At 40.0% G+C, this 18,305-nt stretch overlaps 4 protein-coding genes across 5 annotated transcripts in view; 2 read left to right on the top strand and 2 right to left on the bottom strand.

Annotated features, from left to right (window-relative positions):
- drd3 (dopamine receptor D3) overlaps nucleotides 1–8,486 on the bottom strand; it is a 28,975-nt gene extending 20,489 nt beyond the window's left edge. For both annotated transcript variants that reach the window (XM_069512113.1, XM_069512114.1), the window contains exons 1-2: nucleotides 8,195–8,486; nucleotides 6,137–6,469 (exon numbers count right to left, since the gene is read on the bottom strand). In XM_069512113.1, coding sequence (XP_069368214.1) covers nucleotides 6,137–6,427 — 291 coding nt within the window. In that variant the 5' untranslated portion in view covers nucleotides 6,428–6,469; nucleotides 8,195–8,486. The remainder of the gene's footprint in view (nucleotides 1–6,136; nucleotides 6,470–8,194) is intronic.
- Nucleotides 8,487–10,779: 2,293 nt separating this feature from the next.
- On the bottom strand, nucleotides 10,780–11,833 carry LOC109629547 (thiosulfate:glutathione sulfurtransferase). The gene is made up of 4 exons (XM_020087291.2): nucleotides 11,717–11,833; nucleotides 11,514–11,636; nucleotides 11,259–11,421; nucleotides 10,780–10,843 (listed from the first exon to the last, which is right to left on the bottom strand). The coding sequence occupies exons 1-4, from the start codon at nucleotides 11,781–11,783 to the stop codon at nucleotides 10,786–10,788; spliced, it is 411 nt and encodes a 136-aa protein (XP_019942850.2). The 5' UTR covers nucleotides 11,784–11,833; the 3' UTR covers nucleotides 10,780–10,785.
- A 2,207-nt stretch (nucleotides 11,834–14,040) lies between these two features.
- On the top strand, nucleotides 14,041–15,361 carry LOC109629635 (cystatin-B-like). Its single transcript, XM_020087404.2, has 4 exons — nucleotides 14,041–14,064; nucleotides 14,286–14,371; nucleotides 14,450–14,551; nucleotides 15,139–15,361. The coding sequence occupies exons 2-4, from the start codon at nucleotides 14,306–14,308 to the stop codon at nucleotides 15,262–15,264; spliced, it is 294 nt and encodes a 97-aa protein (XP_019942963.2). The 5' UTR covers nucleotides 14,041–14,064; nucleotides 14,286–14,305; the 3' UTR covers nucleotides 15,265–15,361.
- An 827-nt stretch (nucleotides 15,362–16,188) lies between these two features.
- On the top strand, nucleotides 16,189–18,096 carry LOC109629490 (cystatin-B-like). Its single transcript, XM_020087227.2, has 3 exons — nucleotides 16,189–16,428; nucleotides 16,539–16,640; nucleotides 17,759–18,096. The coding sequence occupies exons 1-3, from the start codon at nucleotides 16,363–16,365 to the stop codon at nucleotides 17,885–17,887; spliced, it is 297 nt and encodes a 98-aa protein (XP_019942786.2). The 5' UTR covers nucleotides 16,189–16,362; the 3' UTR covers nucleotides 17,888–18,096.
- Nucleotides 18,097–18,305: the final 209 nt, after the last annotated feature.

Below are 18,305 nucleotides of genomic sequence, written 5' to 3'. Positions count from 1 at the left end.
TTCTCTCAGGCTTCATAAAGCCTGGTAATAAGTGTCTGACTAAGATGAATGGGATCCAACCTCCAGTGCCTGTCAACGGAGTCTTAAGTCTGGAATGGGAATATACACCCACCTACTCACACACACACACACACAGACACACACACACACACACACACACACACACACACCAAATCTCAAAATAGCTTTATCCTTTATACGCATATGTGATGATTCTAATTCCTCTTTTAGTCATTTTTTACACTTGATCTTGGTCAGTGCCCAACAATCTGTTGTAAAACTCTCGTCTGCTTCTTTCAAAGAGCTATCTGAGTTAAACGTGGTAAAATAAACCAGCTGACATCATTTTGATTTCACTAAGATACTTTTGATATTTTGTCACAAAAAATGTGTCGACTAAGGTCTGAAAGTTATAACTCAATTAACATGAAAGATGTGGGTGTGTATTCCTTTCTAAAGATCATTGTTTGCCTTTATTTAATGGATGAAAGGTTGAGAAGAGAGGATGGGAATGACATGCAGTAAATGATTCAGGATTAAAAACAGGGAGTCACTGCGTCAGAGATTTACGACTATATAATACGAGCCCTAACACTCGGCTATTGGTTCACCTTAGATTTTGGTGTTATGCAGGTACAGAGGGTGTAATGAAGAATGCTACCAGGTTACATTATAGGAACTGCAGGAACCAGCATGTTTTTTGGAGCTTTATCCACATTGTAGTGTTTCTAATCAGGAGTTAAAAGGAGAGACGAAAATCATTATATTCAAAGAAGTCAATATGAAAACTGTGAGTGTTTATCTCTTTGGTGCACACACACACTACTGATCCATGATGCTCTACAAAAAGGGAAACAAGAAGCTGCTCACAGCTAGAAAATAAAATAAAGAATAAATTACAGGTGGTTTGAAAAGATCCTGGATGAAAAAGAGTTTCTAAAAGAACTGATTGATTGATATCTTGTGGTGCACCACATGTAGCCTTTCCTGTTAATACAATATGGTAAAATTGATGCTATTTTGTATTTCAATTGCCACTAATACACCACTATAGTTAGTACAGTATAGATGTTGCACTGCACGAGTTTGAATTGTGGAGCTGAGACACAGCATAGGGATAATAATCAGGATATCTCAGCCTCTGCTGAATCAATCTGACCATTCTCTTTTTGATCTCTCTCAGATGATTAAACTCTATGGAAGCTCGAAACTAAATCACTGCAGCATCGTCTTTAATCTTTCAATATATATGGCGCAGTACATGCTGCATGTACACAACACTTGTTTCTACTCAGTCAACAAAAGCAACGAGGCACACGTGTGGGTACAAATTGAATGTGGTGTGCACGGTGTGGGAATATGATGGTGACTCATATTGACTATGTTTGAAGATATGGGATCTGTAAAGCAGTCAAGTAAGCAATTCAAAAGCCTCAGGAAAATGTAAAGCAGGAGAAACACATTTAAAACAGTGACAAATCAGATGGGGAATGAATAGACAGTTTGATGTGGGTTGGAATTAGCGTTTTTACACGAATAGGGTTATAATGTGAAGTTACAAGAAGCATGCTTCGGGAGATGGTGGAGATTTTGAATGGAGCACGCTTCTCGTTAACACCCCGGTACAATGATCAATTATAATTTAATGAGCTTTTACAACCTGCTAACACTGATGTAAGATTCTCTCTGTGGGACAGACAAGGTCGATCACTCATCTGTGCAGCACCTTCAACCTGTGTAATCATTCTGACTTCTTTCAAAACGTTCAAGTTTGGCAACTCTTAAAATCATTCAGGAATTGAAAACTATCTCCTGGCGACAAAAATTACAAGGTGGCATATTTCGTTTTCATATGACCTCCTAGCTATGGCGACACCTCCAAAGAATAAAACAGAATGGAACTGGGCATAATCATAGCCGATGATATGAGGCCCTGGAATTAATCTGAAATCAAATCATGTTTATCTTGTAGAAAATTTCAAATCATGCAATTCAAAATAGTTCTTAGTGCACACAATATGCACGCCAATGTGTCTGACACTTGTGACAGATGTTCCTGGCTCCTTGTTGACGCACTCGTATATTTTGGTCGTGTCAGAGACTTGAAAACGTATTTAACAATCATTTCAGAAATGTGACAACCAGTAATCAAATCATCCACCGCAGAGTTTTATATTTGTTATACACCCGAAGCCGACAAAAACATTTCGGTAAAGAGAGCAAATCTAATTTACCATTGTACCAGCCTGAGCAGGGCAACTCTCATTATGAAGAAATCGTTTCTCCCATCATCAACTTCATGGCTGTGATCGAATTTATTTTGAAAAGTTTAACAGTTACTGAGAGTCCAATTTACTTTTCTCTAAACTTGTCAAGACGATTATATTAAAATATATACCTGTCATTGCTTTTCTTTAATTACCTCTGCCAAAAAGTTTTTCATTGCCATTTATTTATTTGTCTGTCTGACTTTCACCATAATTACTCAAAAATTACAGAATCTATTTCCATGAAGTTTTGCGGATGGGTGGAGCATGACCTGAGAAAGAACCCAATTCATTTTGGACCAGATCTGAGTAAGAGGGTGGATATGGGAATTATTTTTCTCTGTCTTTAACATGGTGAGACCGGGCTTCATTGGGAGGGTGGCCTTAAAGAGACAGAGCTGCTTCGAGCATTTGAACTTTTTCAAGTAATAAACCAAATCAAAATCATGAACACATGAGCATAATATATCTTAATTATTTTCTTATTACTGTCAGTAATGCCAGCACTATACCTCCAGCTAGGATTAGAACTTCAAAAGGGATAAATGAGGGGGTGGGAGGTTGGAGCATTTCATGTCACTGCAGTGTTTGTGATGATTTCTAAAATGCCAATAACAAAAAAAAGAAAACGTGCTGGTGTAAAAAGTAAAACTCTAATTTCACAAGAGTTGAAAAGGTCTTGACAAAAGAGCTAATGTGTATTTAGGAGAAAGTGTTTATTATAATCATCCTTCTGACAGATTTCATTCATGCATTAATAAAACAGTGATAAAATCTTGTCCTGGACAAGGAGCAACTTCTGTGCTACAAACTGAGCTATATTTCTGCAGCCAGCATTCAACATCATTGTGGACAGGGCTCAGTCACTGCTGCCAATACAACCACTTCCCTCAGATGTAAGTCATAGATCAACTGCACCATACAGAAATAAGGTGGCTTGCTCAAGGGCATGAGTAGTAGCTGCTGAGGGTGGGAAGAGTGATACTGTTCCTGCCAGAACACATTGGCAGAAGCAAACCCGCAACCCCCGCAGTAACAAGCTAATCTGCCGTCCTTCAGATTAGAGCTCACAGGGTGATGGTGCTTGCAGTGCCAGTCTTTGCCTCTGACACTGATCTAACGTGTTTTTATCCTGACCTCTGCATTCTTTTTAAATTAATGAGCATTGTACTTCGGTGTCATACTATTTTTAATGACCCTTTCCTAATGGGATTGTAAATCTGACTTTGAAACTAAAGTGAAGAGTTCCACTCTAAAATGAAAAATGTAGCACATGGTGTAACAGCATGGAAGTTGAACTCATGACTGAATCCCGTCGAGGTGCCTGGGTACCTTTATCACCTCTGCTCACTGAGTGGGTTCGTTTCTTTTCTTTTCTGGTTGACCTGCGGTTGGAACCCCTGCCAGCTGTGATAAATGGTGCTTTCTGCTGATTGTGTGCAAACTTTGAGCAGCAGGGTGGCTGCTCAAACATGACTCGACTTCAATCAGCTGATTTTTTAATCTGGTGAGAAACACACTTGGACTCCCCATGTTTCAAGTGCCGTTTTCAGACATGAACTGATAATTGGGTTTTTGTGTTTTACATATAAAAAACACAACGGGAGATTGATCAGGTCAGGTGTATTCATGAAAATAATAATCCCCGTAACTTTCAGGTGAGGGGTGGTGCTTGGTTAGAGGCAGGACATCATCACTGGCGTCTGCCTATTTGACCAGAAGCTCTTCCATCTCGTTATCTTTTCATGTAGACTTCTTTGTCAACTTCTTCTGCGTGTACGGCACCTCATTTTCATCCTGAGACATTTGTATCACAGTTTTACAAGCTGTCTCTCTGGCTGGGAATTATCTGGACATTTTCCTGCTGTATTCTCACATGGGGTTACTCAGACATTGTACAACTGGGCTGGCAGGATAACTGACTCTGACTTTTGCATTTTCACTATAGTGCTGCTTGGACCTCATCTTCTGAAATTACGAAAACTAACTAACCCAGCAAACCTGACAGACATTCTGTTTTTGGGCCTTAACCCTCCCCAAGCCCAATTTTGTTCCCTGATTACATGTGCAGCATTAAAAATTAAGTAGATAGCCCAACCAACGTGAGCAACCCCCCCCAAAAAGTTGGGTACAGTCCCCCTGGAAGTTTTTTGAAAATTGTCCAGACTTCATTGCAGGTCTGAAAGCAGCAAAGAAAGCATGTGCTTCTGCAAACAGGGCCCCTCTTTAGTACATTGACAGTGTGTTACAGGTGGATGCCTGAGGAGCACTGGTACAGTTAATAGAGCTACTGAACGGCAATTGACACTAAGAGGGAGGTAGAGTAAATTAACAATTACCAAGCAAACCATGTCACAGTAATCAATGAAGTGCAAATAAAAATTAACAAGAAGCATAAAAAGCTATTTGCCTCAAAGGTCTGATAAAATAAAACTCACGTTTGCAGTCGCTTCCTTCTAATTTGAAGCTCTGTCAATTATCTCCACCAGATGAAGTCATACTTTGTTAATATTCAATATATCCTTCAGCAATTATGTAGAATCTGGATGAATAGTGAAGCACTGGCCCAGCTAATCCTTTCATCATCATTACTGTCTACCTATCACCCACATAGTTGTCACTACATAATAAGCTCCAAATGACCTTCATCCTTTTCCTGTCTGACTCCAGCTTCTTTCTTTTTTCGTTGCAAAAGTCCACTTTGTCTCCCACACAGTGATCTGCCCTCTCTCCTCTGTCTCCCCTCTGTTGTGATCTCCTCATTCACTGCTGAGCATCTGTATTATAATCTCTTCCACATCCCCTGTAGCTCTAATACTTCCTCTTAGCGCTGCTCTCCTTCACAGTTCTCCATCAGTGACTCCCAACTACTTTATGCAGGTGCCAGGGGCTAAGTGTAAAGAATCAGAAAATCAATATGAAAATTTATATTTGATAAAATGATATCCAAATGTATGTGTTTACCTGAGGGGAATCATAGGAAATAATTGTTTGAACCACTAAGCCCCCAGTTAAACAATACAAAATTGAATTATTAGAATTTATGAATGGAATTTAAATAAATCAAAAGATTGTTCAAATTAAAAAGGGTTTTACAAAAACAACAGAAAACAGTCAATAAACATATCATTATGACCACACATAGTGGACCTCTAAAGTGCACTTAAAAGGAGAAATAATTAACTGGATCCCCAAACTGGGAGATCAGTTGTTGCATCCTCTGAATAATTTGTATTGCTCTGCCTTGTTTTACCAGCACAAGGCCAGAAGTGTCAAAGAAATAATACATGAAAAAACTGAAAGAAATTAAATGACTAAACAAATTGAATAGCTAATAGGAAAATGATTAAAGTTGACCTTTTGAAATGTTTAAATATAAGTAGTATTCTCAATTCATTTTGATAATGCAGTTTGCATTCTTTTCAAACCACATTTTCAAATAGCTTTTTTTAACGGTTAGGTCATTTACATATCTGAAATAATTTAGTTAGCTGGCGATAATTAGTGGTTGAAGGTAATTAATGAGCAAGTTACAGCGGAAAGTTCAAATAAGAGCAGCTGAACCGCTCTAAAGTAATTCTGACTGGCTACTGTCTTGTATGGCAGTACTATAAAAGCCATGTGGTACTCATAGTATAGGTAACGGTTGATAGATTAACAGTTGAACTGGTGAGTTAAAAGGATGACTTGCAAAAATACTTTGCTTCAATAAATTGCTAGGCTACATTGAAATAGTTGGCAAGAACTAAAAGTAATGTGTCACAGCTGCCAGTGGAAGGTTGTCAGGAAGTGTGGGTACATCAGACAGCTGTAAAACAGTTTGAGAGGCGCTTCAGATCAATGCTGTGGTGAATCCAGACACTCCTCACCTCCAGGTACACAGCCCAGGGCATCACCAGCAGAGCCACCAGCAGGTCAGCGACGGCCAGGCTGACCACCAGGTAGTTGGTGGTGGTCTGAAGGGAGCGCTCCCTCAGCACAGCCAGACACACCAGCACGTTCCCAAACACGATGGCCAGGATGAGCAGTGAATACAGCATGGCATAGTAGTTATGCTCCCCCTTGTCCTGCTCTGATCCCTCCGAGCTCTCATTTCGCTCGTCCCATCCGAGGCGCTCTGACTCGTTCCAGAGTCGCTCTGCGCTACTAAACATCGCCATGGAGACGCCCCTGTGACATGGGAGGTGATATGTTTGGCAGACCTATCAAAGGAAAAGAGCAGGCGTCACACAACTTCCTCTTTTTTGGATTCACATGCAGACACAGACATAGTGTTTCTCAATTCTCATTAGTCAGATGGAAGTGAAGCATATTGGCCATCAGACGATAGTGGCAAGAGGCCTTCTGGGAAACTGGCTCCTAGCAACTATGGGCAGATGAACTGATAAATAAAATGTTTGAGATGCATCCCAGCAGTGATGCTCCTTGCCTGTAGATCACTTCTGTTGGCTTTACCCTGGCACAAGTATTTTATTTTTCCCTCTGAATGAAAAGTGGAAGCACATATTGATGCCTCCTTATGATACTTATGGAGCCAATCAACTCTGTATGACACTCAGCAGAAATCCATGCTCTTAATAGCAAACTTCATCAACATTGCAATCCATTAATGACGGTTCCAGTCAGCCTTTAAAATGTATCCCCCTTTCCTTCCTGTAAATGGTTTGAGAAGCATCTAACCCAGACAGAAACTACTACGCAGAGATGGCAACTTTAATGAGGGGCTGGCTGCGTGCCTCTGTGCATTGTCAGTGAGGTTAGCTCATAGGGGAGGGGGTAATAAGTCCGTTCCGCCACCCTGAGAGGTCCGCTTGGCTCTGGTCCCGGACTCTGCTCCTTGCACTCCATCCTTCCCTCATTTATTCCCAATCCTCCCTATGTGGCACAAGTCCAGATAACAGTGCTGAGGCAATGCTCACACATCTGTCTACATGGTAAATAAATGGATCCATCTTATCCGGTTCCTCTCTGACAGAAAAAGTCTGAGAAACCAGGGACATATTTAGACTTGGCTCAAACCCAGGATCCTTTTAAAGATTTTCTCAGTCTATAATTCCACTCTGTCCCCACAATGGCTGCAGTATCATGTAATTGAGAATCTGGAGAAGCAGAGATACACCAGCCGCCGAACACCTTGAAGCCTCCTAATGGGGGAACGCATCCCGGAGTTTAGCACAAAATTAGGTCCGTCAGATCAGGAGGAAGATGAATCATTACACCTGTAAGCAAAACCACATCCATGCACACACACAACATATATGCACATACTGTCTCTTGTTTGGTGATACATGGTTGATGGAGATGCAGTTAAAGGTCTGTTCGCACTTGTAGAACTGAAATACAAATACAGACTGATTTCCCTCCTCACTCTAGTTGCCTTGACCTGGGTCTCCTTTCAACCATCACCCCTCACTGCTAATGGAAGGTTCTCTGACCTTCAAGTGGACATCATTAGACCCTTTGACTGCACAGCACACACATGCATGTGCAAATACTTGCTCAGTGTGTGTGCTCCTTTAATTGAGGGAAGGAAGGGTGTTTCACTGTATTTACCACAGAGACCTAAAGATAACTCAAGAATAATAATTGTGGATCATTTAATTGGAGGTTATGCTCACAGGAACTTATTGCTTTCCCCCCATTTTCAGTCTTGAAATGCGTAACAGCTGCCAGGGAATCAAACCTTTATCGCCAAATTCAATTAAAACTAATTGTAGGAGGACGTTATCATGCTTCACGATCATGCTTCGAGAGAGATTGGGTTCAAATATAGTCCGGTGGCCAAACGCAGAGCAGTAATTACACATAAACACGGTGGCACAATTAGGAACCCAATCAGCAGATACTAATTCAACAAACAAGCAGTTGAGCAAATGCAAATAAAACCTACTTTAAACGTGCGTAAATGCAGAATAAACACCAAATACCTGTTACTGTTTCCCAGTGGAGGATTCATCAGATGCCACAGAGGAAAAGCATCACCCGTGCAGAGGTAAAAGTTGTCCGGTCACCGCGTCCAGAGCTGCGAGGCGAGCGGAAGGAGCGGGAGGAGCGCTCGGTCGGTGCCATTGCGCACGGGAGAATGTGGATGTGTGAGGCTTTCAGATGGATCTCCTCTTCGATATAAGTGAACGCTCAACACGCGCAATGCTCAGTGGCTCGGTGACAGCCGCCAACACACGCGCCTCGAGCTTTTTACACTTTGATTATGCAGCCTGCGCGCACCGGTGGCGTGCGTATGGTGGAGTGGAGACGTCAGGTGGCGCCTTCTTTTGCGTAAAAGTGATGCAGTGGCGACTGAATGTGAACAATTATTACAACCACAAAAGATTCATCGCTTCAACATGAACCAAATTAGTTTTACTCATCTAGGAGTTATAACAGCTGCATGGATTGAGCTGAAATCATGCCCCATGGCTGTATTCCTCAGTATGACCCTGAACCAGTCTGGGTCGTGCTTTGCTGGAAGTGACATTCGCATAAAAATAGTCTAATGCTGACCTCATAAAACAGGACCAGAGTGACCAGTAAATTAGGTCGCTCTGGGTCTATGCAGGAAAGAATTGTATAGATGTGTTCTATATGGGTCCACAAACCCCCTTCCTCCACATAAGAACTGCCAAAAATAAATATCAGTGCAAATGAAAAAAAGTATTATAGGGTATCACACACTCCCAGCATGCCTGCCTTGTTCTACTATCCTCCACATGACATTTTAAGGTAAGAGGAATAAGCCCTGCAGGAGTTCCTACAGCACATGACCTAACAAATGAGACCAGACCAATGAACCAAAGGAAGGTGTTATTTCATTCTTCCAACCTCTGGCATCCAATTTTATGCATAATTGAGGCTTATATCATTACATTAACGTTTCGATTGAGAGGCAAACCAAGGTTACATGGCTCATGTTTCCAAATATCTGTAACATATGGAAGCAAAAGCAAAAGCCACAGTGTAGATATGCTGATTAATGAACTGCTCTTTAACCACAACAGCTGACAACATGAACTGCTCATTTTCCGCCAAGAACCTGCAGTCAGTTTGTGTTTTAGCTCATCTCAAAGTGGCTATATTGTCCTTGGTGCTCATTGGAAATTTGACTCATCCTTCATCTCGATGGAAAATGTCTCCTGTGCTGCGCAGAGCTGAAGAGAATCCTAATTCATTGCACTTTAAGTTGGCAGGAATCTGTGCATTTGTACCTTGACAGACATGAGGGTGTGCAATGTCCATAACGCAGAATTCTGACTTGGGACAGCACAAAACCACTCCACTCATTCAACAACTTAACTCTGATTTCCCTTCCACTCCATTTATGCACACTCTGCAACATTCAGAAAATCAATCTCAGTCTCCCCTACATGAATGGAAGCATCTGGAGGTGTATAATGTTTTTCTGAAATTGCTGTTGCCTTACTGGCGTGGTGATTTATAATGCATGAGTTAAATGTGCAAAAAAATTGAAAAAGAAGGTCTTTTGGATTGAATGCATGTCCAAACTCCTTATCCACGGTCACCAAGATGATCCACTCTGACGTAAAACCCACAGTGGGCTTTCAAAACCCTCCTCTCGTGCCCTCCAGACCAGGACCATAAACTGAGCATTTATTCCTTCAGCCACCCCCTCAAATAAACACACACATAATAACACACACACTTGCTGTACCATTGACGTTTTGAAAATAGCCCCTCAGAGTAGATATATGGGAAGGTGGAGGGGGAAGCGGGATTTCTCTCCGAATGACGGATGTACAGACCTTGTGTCAGTCAAGGTCTTGACAGCTGTTCACAGAGCAGTTTCTTAAAGAACCTGTAACTGGAATAATACCAGTGTGAAGGTCAGGCCTGGGATTGCATCACTACAGTAACGATTAAGGACACATGTAGTGGAAATATGGAGATGAACATTTTTCTTTGTGGTGGTTGAAATTTTGCCGCCATCTACTGGTCCAGAGATCAAACTGCTTATGCACAGATGCACCTTTAACACAAATGGCCATTTCGACTAAATCAAATATAAACAAAAAAAGAGAAATTATGTTGTAGAAAAATGAAACAACAGAAAAATAAATGTTTATGTCATTTCATTTTAAAAATGCATTCAATATTCACTATTTTGTTATAATTTAGCTTAACCTTTCTTTTTTTCTTTTTTTCTGAATGTATCAATTTCCTTATTATTTTTTGATTTAGGCTTTTAGTTTTTCTTCTTTGCCTTTTCTTGATATTGCTTTATTTTTGCAGCTGAATGATATTTTTTGCAAACTAATACAAGGAATTAAACATTAGGAAGGTTATTGGTGGATATTACACAATTACAATCACATTTATGATATATCTGTAAATACTGCAGCAACAAGTGTGTAATGTGAATCTGTAACAAACCACAGGTCACAGTCTGTCATACATCATGCAATGTAAAAGATAAACAGCACAACTTGACAAACCGTAAACCTTGAATCAGTCAATAAACTATAACAAGTCATTGTGATTACAAAGAGCAGAATTCAGCCCGGATTCATTTTTCTTTATTCTTCTCTGCCCACTCACTGTAGCCTCCTTCATAATGTCTCGCCCTGAAAGAAGGAACACAAGCTGCAGTGATTCATAATTAACTACACAGTCCACTGTGCAGTTAAACAGGGTCCATATTACTCCACATGATTTAAATCTGAATTTATTAGTCTAAAATTTAATTCCCAGTTGAACAGTTAATCCAGTTTCATTAAATTGGTCTTTCATAGGATCAAAGCAACAGAACTATTCTTGGGACACTGCATATTTCATGTTTTTTTAACGTATGGAGGACCACACTGCCATGTAAATTAGCAATAAAGCATTCATGCATTAAAAACAATCGCAAACAAATGTATTTGTGTTTTTCACAATTTTAATTAGAGTAGATATACAAATTAATTAATTGATTAATTTTATTCTACAGCATGTTAATGAAACAAGTGCTGTGTTCCTCCATAGACTCTGCTGTTTTACCTGGTAAATCCCAGCTGCCGGCTGATGTCCAGTGCTTTGGCGCTCCTTTTCCCACTTCTGCAATGAAACACGATGTTGTTGTCATCTTTCCCAGGAGCCTTCACTTCAAATTTGTCCTTAAAGCTATCTGGGGACAGTTTCAGGGACTCTTCCAGGGTTACCACTGATATTCACACACACGAGCAAAAAACATAGAAGTTAAAAAAACCCATAGAAAACCATCGTTATCCCACTTCTGTTCACGTTATCTCTTACATGGGATGTTGACGGCATCTGCGATGTGTCCGGCCTGGTATTCATCAGGATCCCTCACATCGAACAGTTGAATGTCACGGACGGACAACATGGTCTTCAGCTGTGAGTAGGTCACCACTGAAGCTGAGGTGGAAACATGACAAACAACAAAATCCACCTTTTTCAAGTTTACACCCTATTAACTGAAAACAACTACAACTCACCATCCATTGATTGAAACCTGTTTACTTCCCTTCTACAGCAGGTGTGAGGGTAAACTGAAGCTTTCATTCAACTCAGCCACTGACAGACCATTGTTCCCGTTACAAATCAAAATGTCAGAGTTCACCAGACTCTCTGTTTTTAACAGTCACATGGAAAACACTGGATAAACCACCTGCTGTCCATTCACTGTGATGACACTGGCAGAAGATGCTTTGATAGTGACATTAAACCAAACATTTCCCACATTATTTACATTTTGAACACAGACACAGGATGACCCGCTCCACCCTATAAGCCACAGCCACCTCTAAAACTTAAAACCACATTATTTCCAAATTTTGGTCTATTGCACATTCAGCTGTTGGCATGTGTCAAACACCTGCCAGAGAAATAATCTCAAATTTTTTTTTGCCTTTAATATGAGCTTGAATTTTTCTGGAAGACAATATTAACATTTGTTTAATAGCTTAAAACAATATTCACATCTTGTGTTGATTCATGCATTTCAGATAAACGTCAGTACTGCAGCAAACTTCCCAAACCACCCTGAGACTTCAGTTTGTAGAGTCTTGTCTTTGCAAATCTTCCAACCAGGCTTCTAATCCCACAGTTTTTACAAACTTAAGCTGTTTTTTGAAGAAACCCCAATTCAAGCATTCAGTTTGCAAATTCCCTCTACGTTCACACGTCTTCCAAGGTCTTAACATGACTTTGTTCTTAATGAAAAAAAATCCTGACACATGTACTTCCTAATTTCTCATTATTTGTCTCCGTCTAGACTCCATTCCTTTGACCTATTTTGAATAAATAATAAAAAGATAATTGTTTTTCCTCATCAGTGAACAGTCTCTGTATGAGTTTCCTCCTTTTGTCACCATCATTACACACTTTCATCCCTTTGGCAGCCTCCCAGTCTCCAGAATTGTATCGGTCAGTGGAAACAGCTCTCCCATTGCCACCCACCACCCGCAGATGGAGGAATATTGCATATAGCTTAACTCATCGCTCCCCAGGGGGAGTTCTTCCCCATTTGATGGCATAATTCAGCCATTGTGAGCGAATATATTTAGTGCAGCCTCATTATCACTGCTGAACTCTCGTCTTACTCGGTGCTCATTAAAAAATATTTTCGCTGGCCCTCGAGATCTGCAGCAATAACCTGCAAAGTTTTCACTCATAGATATTTGTTTGATTTCTGACTGCCTGAATACGACCACGTTTCAAAGCTGTCACTGCTGGTGCATCATGTCCCTGCAGCACATTGTTGAATTACTGAGACTCATCCGTCTTTGGTGTCTGGTTCCATGAAAACCATTTATGTTCCCACACGACTGTGCAGACTGAGATGACTGCACTGGTTTCTATATGCCAGTGATTTAAAACCACAGACTGTGTATGAAGACAGACTCCATGTTTCCACTTTTTCTCTGTAGAACAAAATGTAAGTTAATGAAGTTGCCATCTTTTGCCTCTGACGTCATTTGTAGTGGTAATGATCGGGGGATGGAGTCATGGTATCAAGGCCCTGCCAATGCATTGTGTTCGGCCAATCGAGAGTCAGTCTCAGCTGTCAATCATGATGATCCGCTGCATTTTTTTTTGGATCAATTAATTAATTGAACTAAACTTGCCAGAAAAATAAATGCTTGGACATTCATAAATATCAATTACCTTAAATAACAGAAACCATCTTTGGGAATTGTTTTATTTATTATTTAGTTTGGTCTCTGTCCCATCCAATAACATGGAGGAGGTTCAGCCAGACAAATACTGCTGCCAGCCACCAGAGGGCGATTGAGATAATTAGACTTCACATTTGGGGAGCTGCCATGTCGTCCATCTTTATAGTCATTGCCGTAGATGTTCAAATGAAACTGTCAGAGAAGGGGAAATCGCTGTTTAATTGAAATGTAGGTAGCAAGGCTTTGCCCAAGGGGGGTGAGCGGGTCATCCAGACACCAGAAGGTCGGCAGTTTGATCCCAGTTCCACCTGCCCCCTTGCACAAGATACTGAACCATAAATTACCCCACTGCTGTTCCCCTAGTAAAAGTGCTGTCCACAGATGTAGTTTGTATATGCACTTGAGTGGTCATCAAGCACAATATAAATATATCCAGAGAACCATCTATTATTGTCCTGTCTCTGCCGGTGTTAGCAGATACCAATTCAACACAAAAGCCTGAGAACACTAGGACTAGTGGCCAAATAAAAACCTGAGGTATATTTTATATTTCCTCCTCTCAGTCCAAAAAGTGTCACTGTTCACACAAAACATGTTCATGCAAATGTTTTCTCATGGTTGAGCAACATTGGAGGTGTTGCCTCATCTTGATCTCGATGTCACTGGTACGCAATGATTTACAAATCAAAAATATTGATGTAATATCTACTGATTTATTACTTATTCCACCAAAACCAACAATGAGTTTATTTAATAAATAACTTGCTTGTTCAAAACAATTGGCTTTGGCCTTCCATAAAAATATCATGATTGTTCTTTTAATTCAACCCCCCCCCCGGATGAAGTGATTCTACGATAATGCCTCATTCATCTCTTCACTCCTTAGAGCAACAGGACAGTGTCATCATGTTGGTTGGTTCTATTTCTGCACAAACTGCTGCAGACGAAGAAATTCAGAAGATTTGTGACAGCGTAAGTAGAAAAAAGATATTCACTCACAGTTTATGCGGCTTGTGATTCATTTTGATGCTGTTGTCACTTTATGATCAGATGAAGCCTAACGCTGAACTGCAAGCAGAGAGGAGCTTTGACGTTTTTACAGCCAAGATGTACAGGAAGCAGACCGTGGCCGGGACCAACTACTTCATTAAGGTAATTATATATATATTCAAAGATGATATTTTTAAATCTTGTCCACACAAGATAATACAAATGATCTTAAAGGACATCTAGGGCTTAAACCAGACTGATGACGAGAAACTATTCTTAATCTCTTGCAGAAATGAGATTTGAAGCTGCTGTAAGCAGAATGATCGCAGAGTTCTGCAATTCCCCCAAATTTATTGTGACTTTCAACTGTTTAAATGTCATGGTTCACTGTCGTCGCTCTCATGCCAAGTTTCTTAATTCAGCTTTATTATAAATGTCCAGAAAAAGAAAATGTAAATGAGTGTATGTTTTTAACCTCACTGATGTGTATTAAGAGTTAATGCTCCAGTGAGGTGCCAGCCAAAATGACACAATGAGAAGTACTTAAGAAACCAGTCAAACCTGAAACAATTAACTCTCATCATTATTTTTGGCTGCCTGCTCTGTTCAGAGAAAAACCTGATGTTTTTATGTCATGTCAGATTTTTTTCTCAGGAGTTGCTCAAGACCAAAATAAAGGTAAAAGCAGAGGGATTGTTGGACTCATGTTTATCAGGTGAATAAAAACATGTATTTTTGCTTCCCTGCAGGTCCATGTGGGAGGAGAGGAACATGTTCACCTCAGTGTTTACAAACCATTAAATCAAGGAGGCATACTTGTGCTGAATACAATACAGCAAGAGAAGCGTGCCGAGGACCCTATCAACTTCTTCTAAAAGGACCACAGACATACTGTTTACGTACTGTAGACCATACTGACAGGAGTATGTCAAAATTGAACTATTTTGAATTAATAAATAATAATTGAATACATTTTATTTGTTGTGCATCTTTCAATGTGTTGCTTTTCTCTCTGTGCTGGTTTTCTGCAGTCACACACTTGCTTCAGAAAGCGTTCACACGTCGTCACAAATTTGTATTGTGTTTTAGAGGATAAAATTACCATGTTGAATAACCAATAATGAAAAGGTTAATAATAAATATTAGAAATAAAAAACTGAAATCTCTTCAATAAATTAATATAAATCCACTAATTGTGGCAGCTCAGGTGTCAAACAAACATTTCATTTTAGAATCAGGGTTTATGACCTAGTGGGTATGCTGTGACAAGTCAAAACAAGACTAGTCAACTGAATCTGAGACCCATGAATCTGTGATACTATCTTTTCTTGTTCGCTCCACAAAATCTTTTTTTCTTTTTTGTCAGTGTAATGTGAAAATATTTTAACCGAGAGCGTAAAATGGCCAAAACAGTATATATATAAGTATTACACTACATTAAATGAGCTGTATCAAGGTGAATAATAATAATATTAAACTGACAGGTACAGGGGAGGTTTTACTACTACTACCAACAGAATACTACTACTACTACTACTACTACTACTACTACTACTTTTAATAATAAGAATAATAATAACATGGATTAACTTGTACAAACATGTTTAAATAAAAGTTTGTCTCAGGTGAACATTCCTCATTCGACAGCCGCACCTCGGACTAACACATATCGTCAGTGAAGAGGGGGAAAGACAAAAACAAGAAGTCATACCACTCACTTCTATCAGTGTTACTTTAAATGGCTTCAAACAGAACCATATTACATTTTATTCTCATTCCGTGTCACTTTATTTCAGTTCTTTTGAATCGGTTTATGACTTCGTCGACCGCTCCTCTCCACCCCTCTCCCCTGCAGGTCGGTGGTACGCTCCAGACCGTCACATGATCACTGACTCACGCTGACTCATTGAAGGAAACAAAACGAGTTCCTCGTTTATTGTTCGTGATTTTAGCTTCGATCGAGTGTCACGAAGATGTTGTGCGGTGGAACCTCCCAGCCTGTGGACGCAGATGAACAGATCCAGAAGATCTGTGACAGCGTGAGTAGAGAAACCATTGTTCCTCTGTGTTTACTGGAAACTGTCCCCGCAGGGTTTGTGTTTCATTGTGTTGTTGTTGTTGTTGTTGTTGTTGTCACTTCATGGTGTAGATGAAGCCCCATGCTGAAGCACAAGCGGGGAAGACCTTCGACGTGTTCGTAGCCAAGACGTACACGACTCAGTGTGTGTCCGGGACCAACTACTTCATTAAGGTAGAAGAAGAATCCTGGAGGATGAGTCACACGCATCATAGGACATATCCTCTTTAAAGGTCCAGTGTGTAGGATTTAGGTGAAAGGGCAGAAATTGAATTTTAAACAATCCAGTGTTTTCACAAGTGTGTTTCAAATAAATTGTCTGAATTTCCTTTCCTCTAGAATGAGCCCTTTATTTTAAATACTTTACAATTACGTCGGTAGTGGGTCCTCTCTACGGAGGTTGCCATGTTTTTTTTACAGAATCCCACACTGGACAAACTAAACACCTTTTGAGTTTGTGAGACAACTGAAAGTTTCCACTGGTTCTCTTTCATATATTTGAAAGGGAGGGTTGAGGTGAGGGGTATTCAGCTGCAAAGTGCAACTTCACCACTAGATTTCACTAAGTTCTACACACTGAACCTTTAAATGCATCTGTATCTTATACAAACCAAAGTAATTAGATTGTTTTAATTTGTCATTTAAAGATTTAAAGGGATAGTTCACAAAAACATTTTAATTCACTCATAAACTACTCACCATTGTGTCAATGGAGGGGGTGGGTGAAGTGTTTGAGTCCATAAAACTTTTGGAGTTTCAGTGGTAAACTTAATCCAATACAATTGAAGTAACTGGGACTAATTTTTCAAACATAATAAAAGAAAAGAAGAAAACATAAAATGCCTCCGTACTGCTCCTGAGGTGTCATCCAAGTGTCCGTCAGACCCGACATTCAAATTCTTAAGTGAAATTGGATTTGGCTGCAATTCTGTTTGTTTTGAGTTGAGCTCATCAAGATAAAGGTTTAATGCTCCTCTGAGTTGGCAGCATTATAGAAGAAGATGGCACAATGAGTTGTTGATAAAGAGGACAAGTCAAACCTTAAACCCAGTTACTAAATCAGTCATTTTTTTATGACTCGTGACTTGTTAAGCCCTATGACTCATACACATATGAGCAGATGGATGGAAACATACTATCTGACTCATAAAGCATCATTTTCAAACACAGCAGACGGCTGTTTACCACGAGACAGAGACTTACTGGAGCCAGTTGTTTTTCTCAGAGGAGCGAAATGAAGTTAACTCACATTCATCAGGGGAACACAAACTCCAACTTTTGTTTCCTTGCAGGTCCATGTGGGAGGAGATGAACATGTTCACCTGCGCGTTTACAAAAAACTGCCATGTAATGGAGAAACCTTGGAGCTGAGTAAGATGCTGCAAGACAAACGCCATCATGATCCTCTTGAGTATTTCTAAAAAGGGGCCACAAACCAAACAAAGCATCCTATCAGGCTGTAATCTCATTTCAATCAAATAGTCTCACATTCCCCCGGCTCTGTATGTTAAACAATGTTACCCAACATGTAATAATATACTGTCTTCTACTAGTGAAGCTCATGATGTTAGGAGAATGTCAACTATTTTTGTATGCCTTGAATTAATAAAAGATGATTGAATAACTCTGATTTGTTGTTGCTTTTCTTTCTGTGCGGCCAGTGGGGATTAGGACGATTCCAAAGGCCCAGCGCAGACAGGGGCCCTCAGAGAACACTTATTATTATTATTATTATTATTATTATTGTCAGTTAATTCATGTAATAAATTTGTGCTTTATTTTTCAATTTTTGGCAGAATTATCAGTAGAGCCTTTATATTTCACCCCTCTCTGTTCAAT

The sequence above is a fragment of the Paralichthys olivaceus genome, chromosome 17 (assembly GCF_024713975.1).
Source record: "Paralichthys olivaceus isolate ysfri-2021 chromosome 17, ASM2471397v2, whole genome shotgun sequence".
In the NCBI taxonomy this organism is placed as follows: Eukaryota; Metazoa; Chordata; class Actinopteri; order Pleuronectiformes; family Paralichthyidae; genus Paralichthys; species Paralichthys olivaceus.
Note: the sequence above shows the minus strand (reverse complement) of the source record. Positions and strands in the feature narration are given on the sequence as shown.

What these genes read in the sequence shown, in the direction of transcription:
- LOC109629635 (XM_020087404.2), top strand. Translation starts at nt 14,306, where the DNA reads ATGTTGGTTGGTTCTATTTCTGCACAAACTGCTGCAGACGAAGAAATT. An exon ending in TTCAGAAGATTTGTGACAGC is followed by an intron (nt 14,372 to 14,449) that starts GTAAGTAGAAAA and finishes CTTTATGATCAG; the next exon opens with ATGAAGCCTAACGCTGAACT. An exon ending in GGACCAACTACTTCATTAAG is followed by an intron (nt 14,552 to 15,138) that starts GTAATTATATAT and finishes GCTTCCCTGCAG; the next exon opens with GTCCATGTGGGAGGAGAGGA.
- LOC109629490 (XM_020087227.2), top strand. Translation starts at nt 16,363, where the DNA reads ATGTTGTGCGGTGGAACCTCCCAGCCTGTGGACGCAGATGAACAGATC. An exon ending in TCCAGAAGATCTGTGACAGC is followed by an intron (nt 16,429 to 16,538) that starts GTGAGTAGAGAA and finishes TTCATGGTGTAG; the next exon opens with ATGAAGCCCCATGCTGAAGC. An exon ending in GGACCAACTACTTCATTAAG is followed by an intron (nt 16,641 to 17,758) that starts GTAGAAGAAGAA and finishes GTTTCCTTGCAG; the next exon opens with GTCCATGTGGGAGGAGATGA.
- LOC109629547 (XM_020087291.2), bottom strand. Translation starts at nt 11,783, where the DNA reads ATGAAAGCTTCAGTTTACCCTCACACCTGCTGTAGAAGGGAAGTAAAC. An exon ending in AGATGCCGTCAACATCCCAT is followed by an intron (nt 11,422 to 11,513) that starts GTAAGAGATAAC and finishes TGTGAATATCAG; the next exon opens with TGGTAACCCTGGAAGAGTCC. An exon ending in CGGCAGCTGGGATTTACCAG is followed by an intron (nt 10,844 to 11,258) that starts GTAAAACAGCAG and finishes TCCTTCTTTCAG; the next exon opens with GGCGAGACATTATGAAGGAG.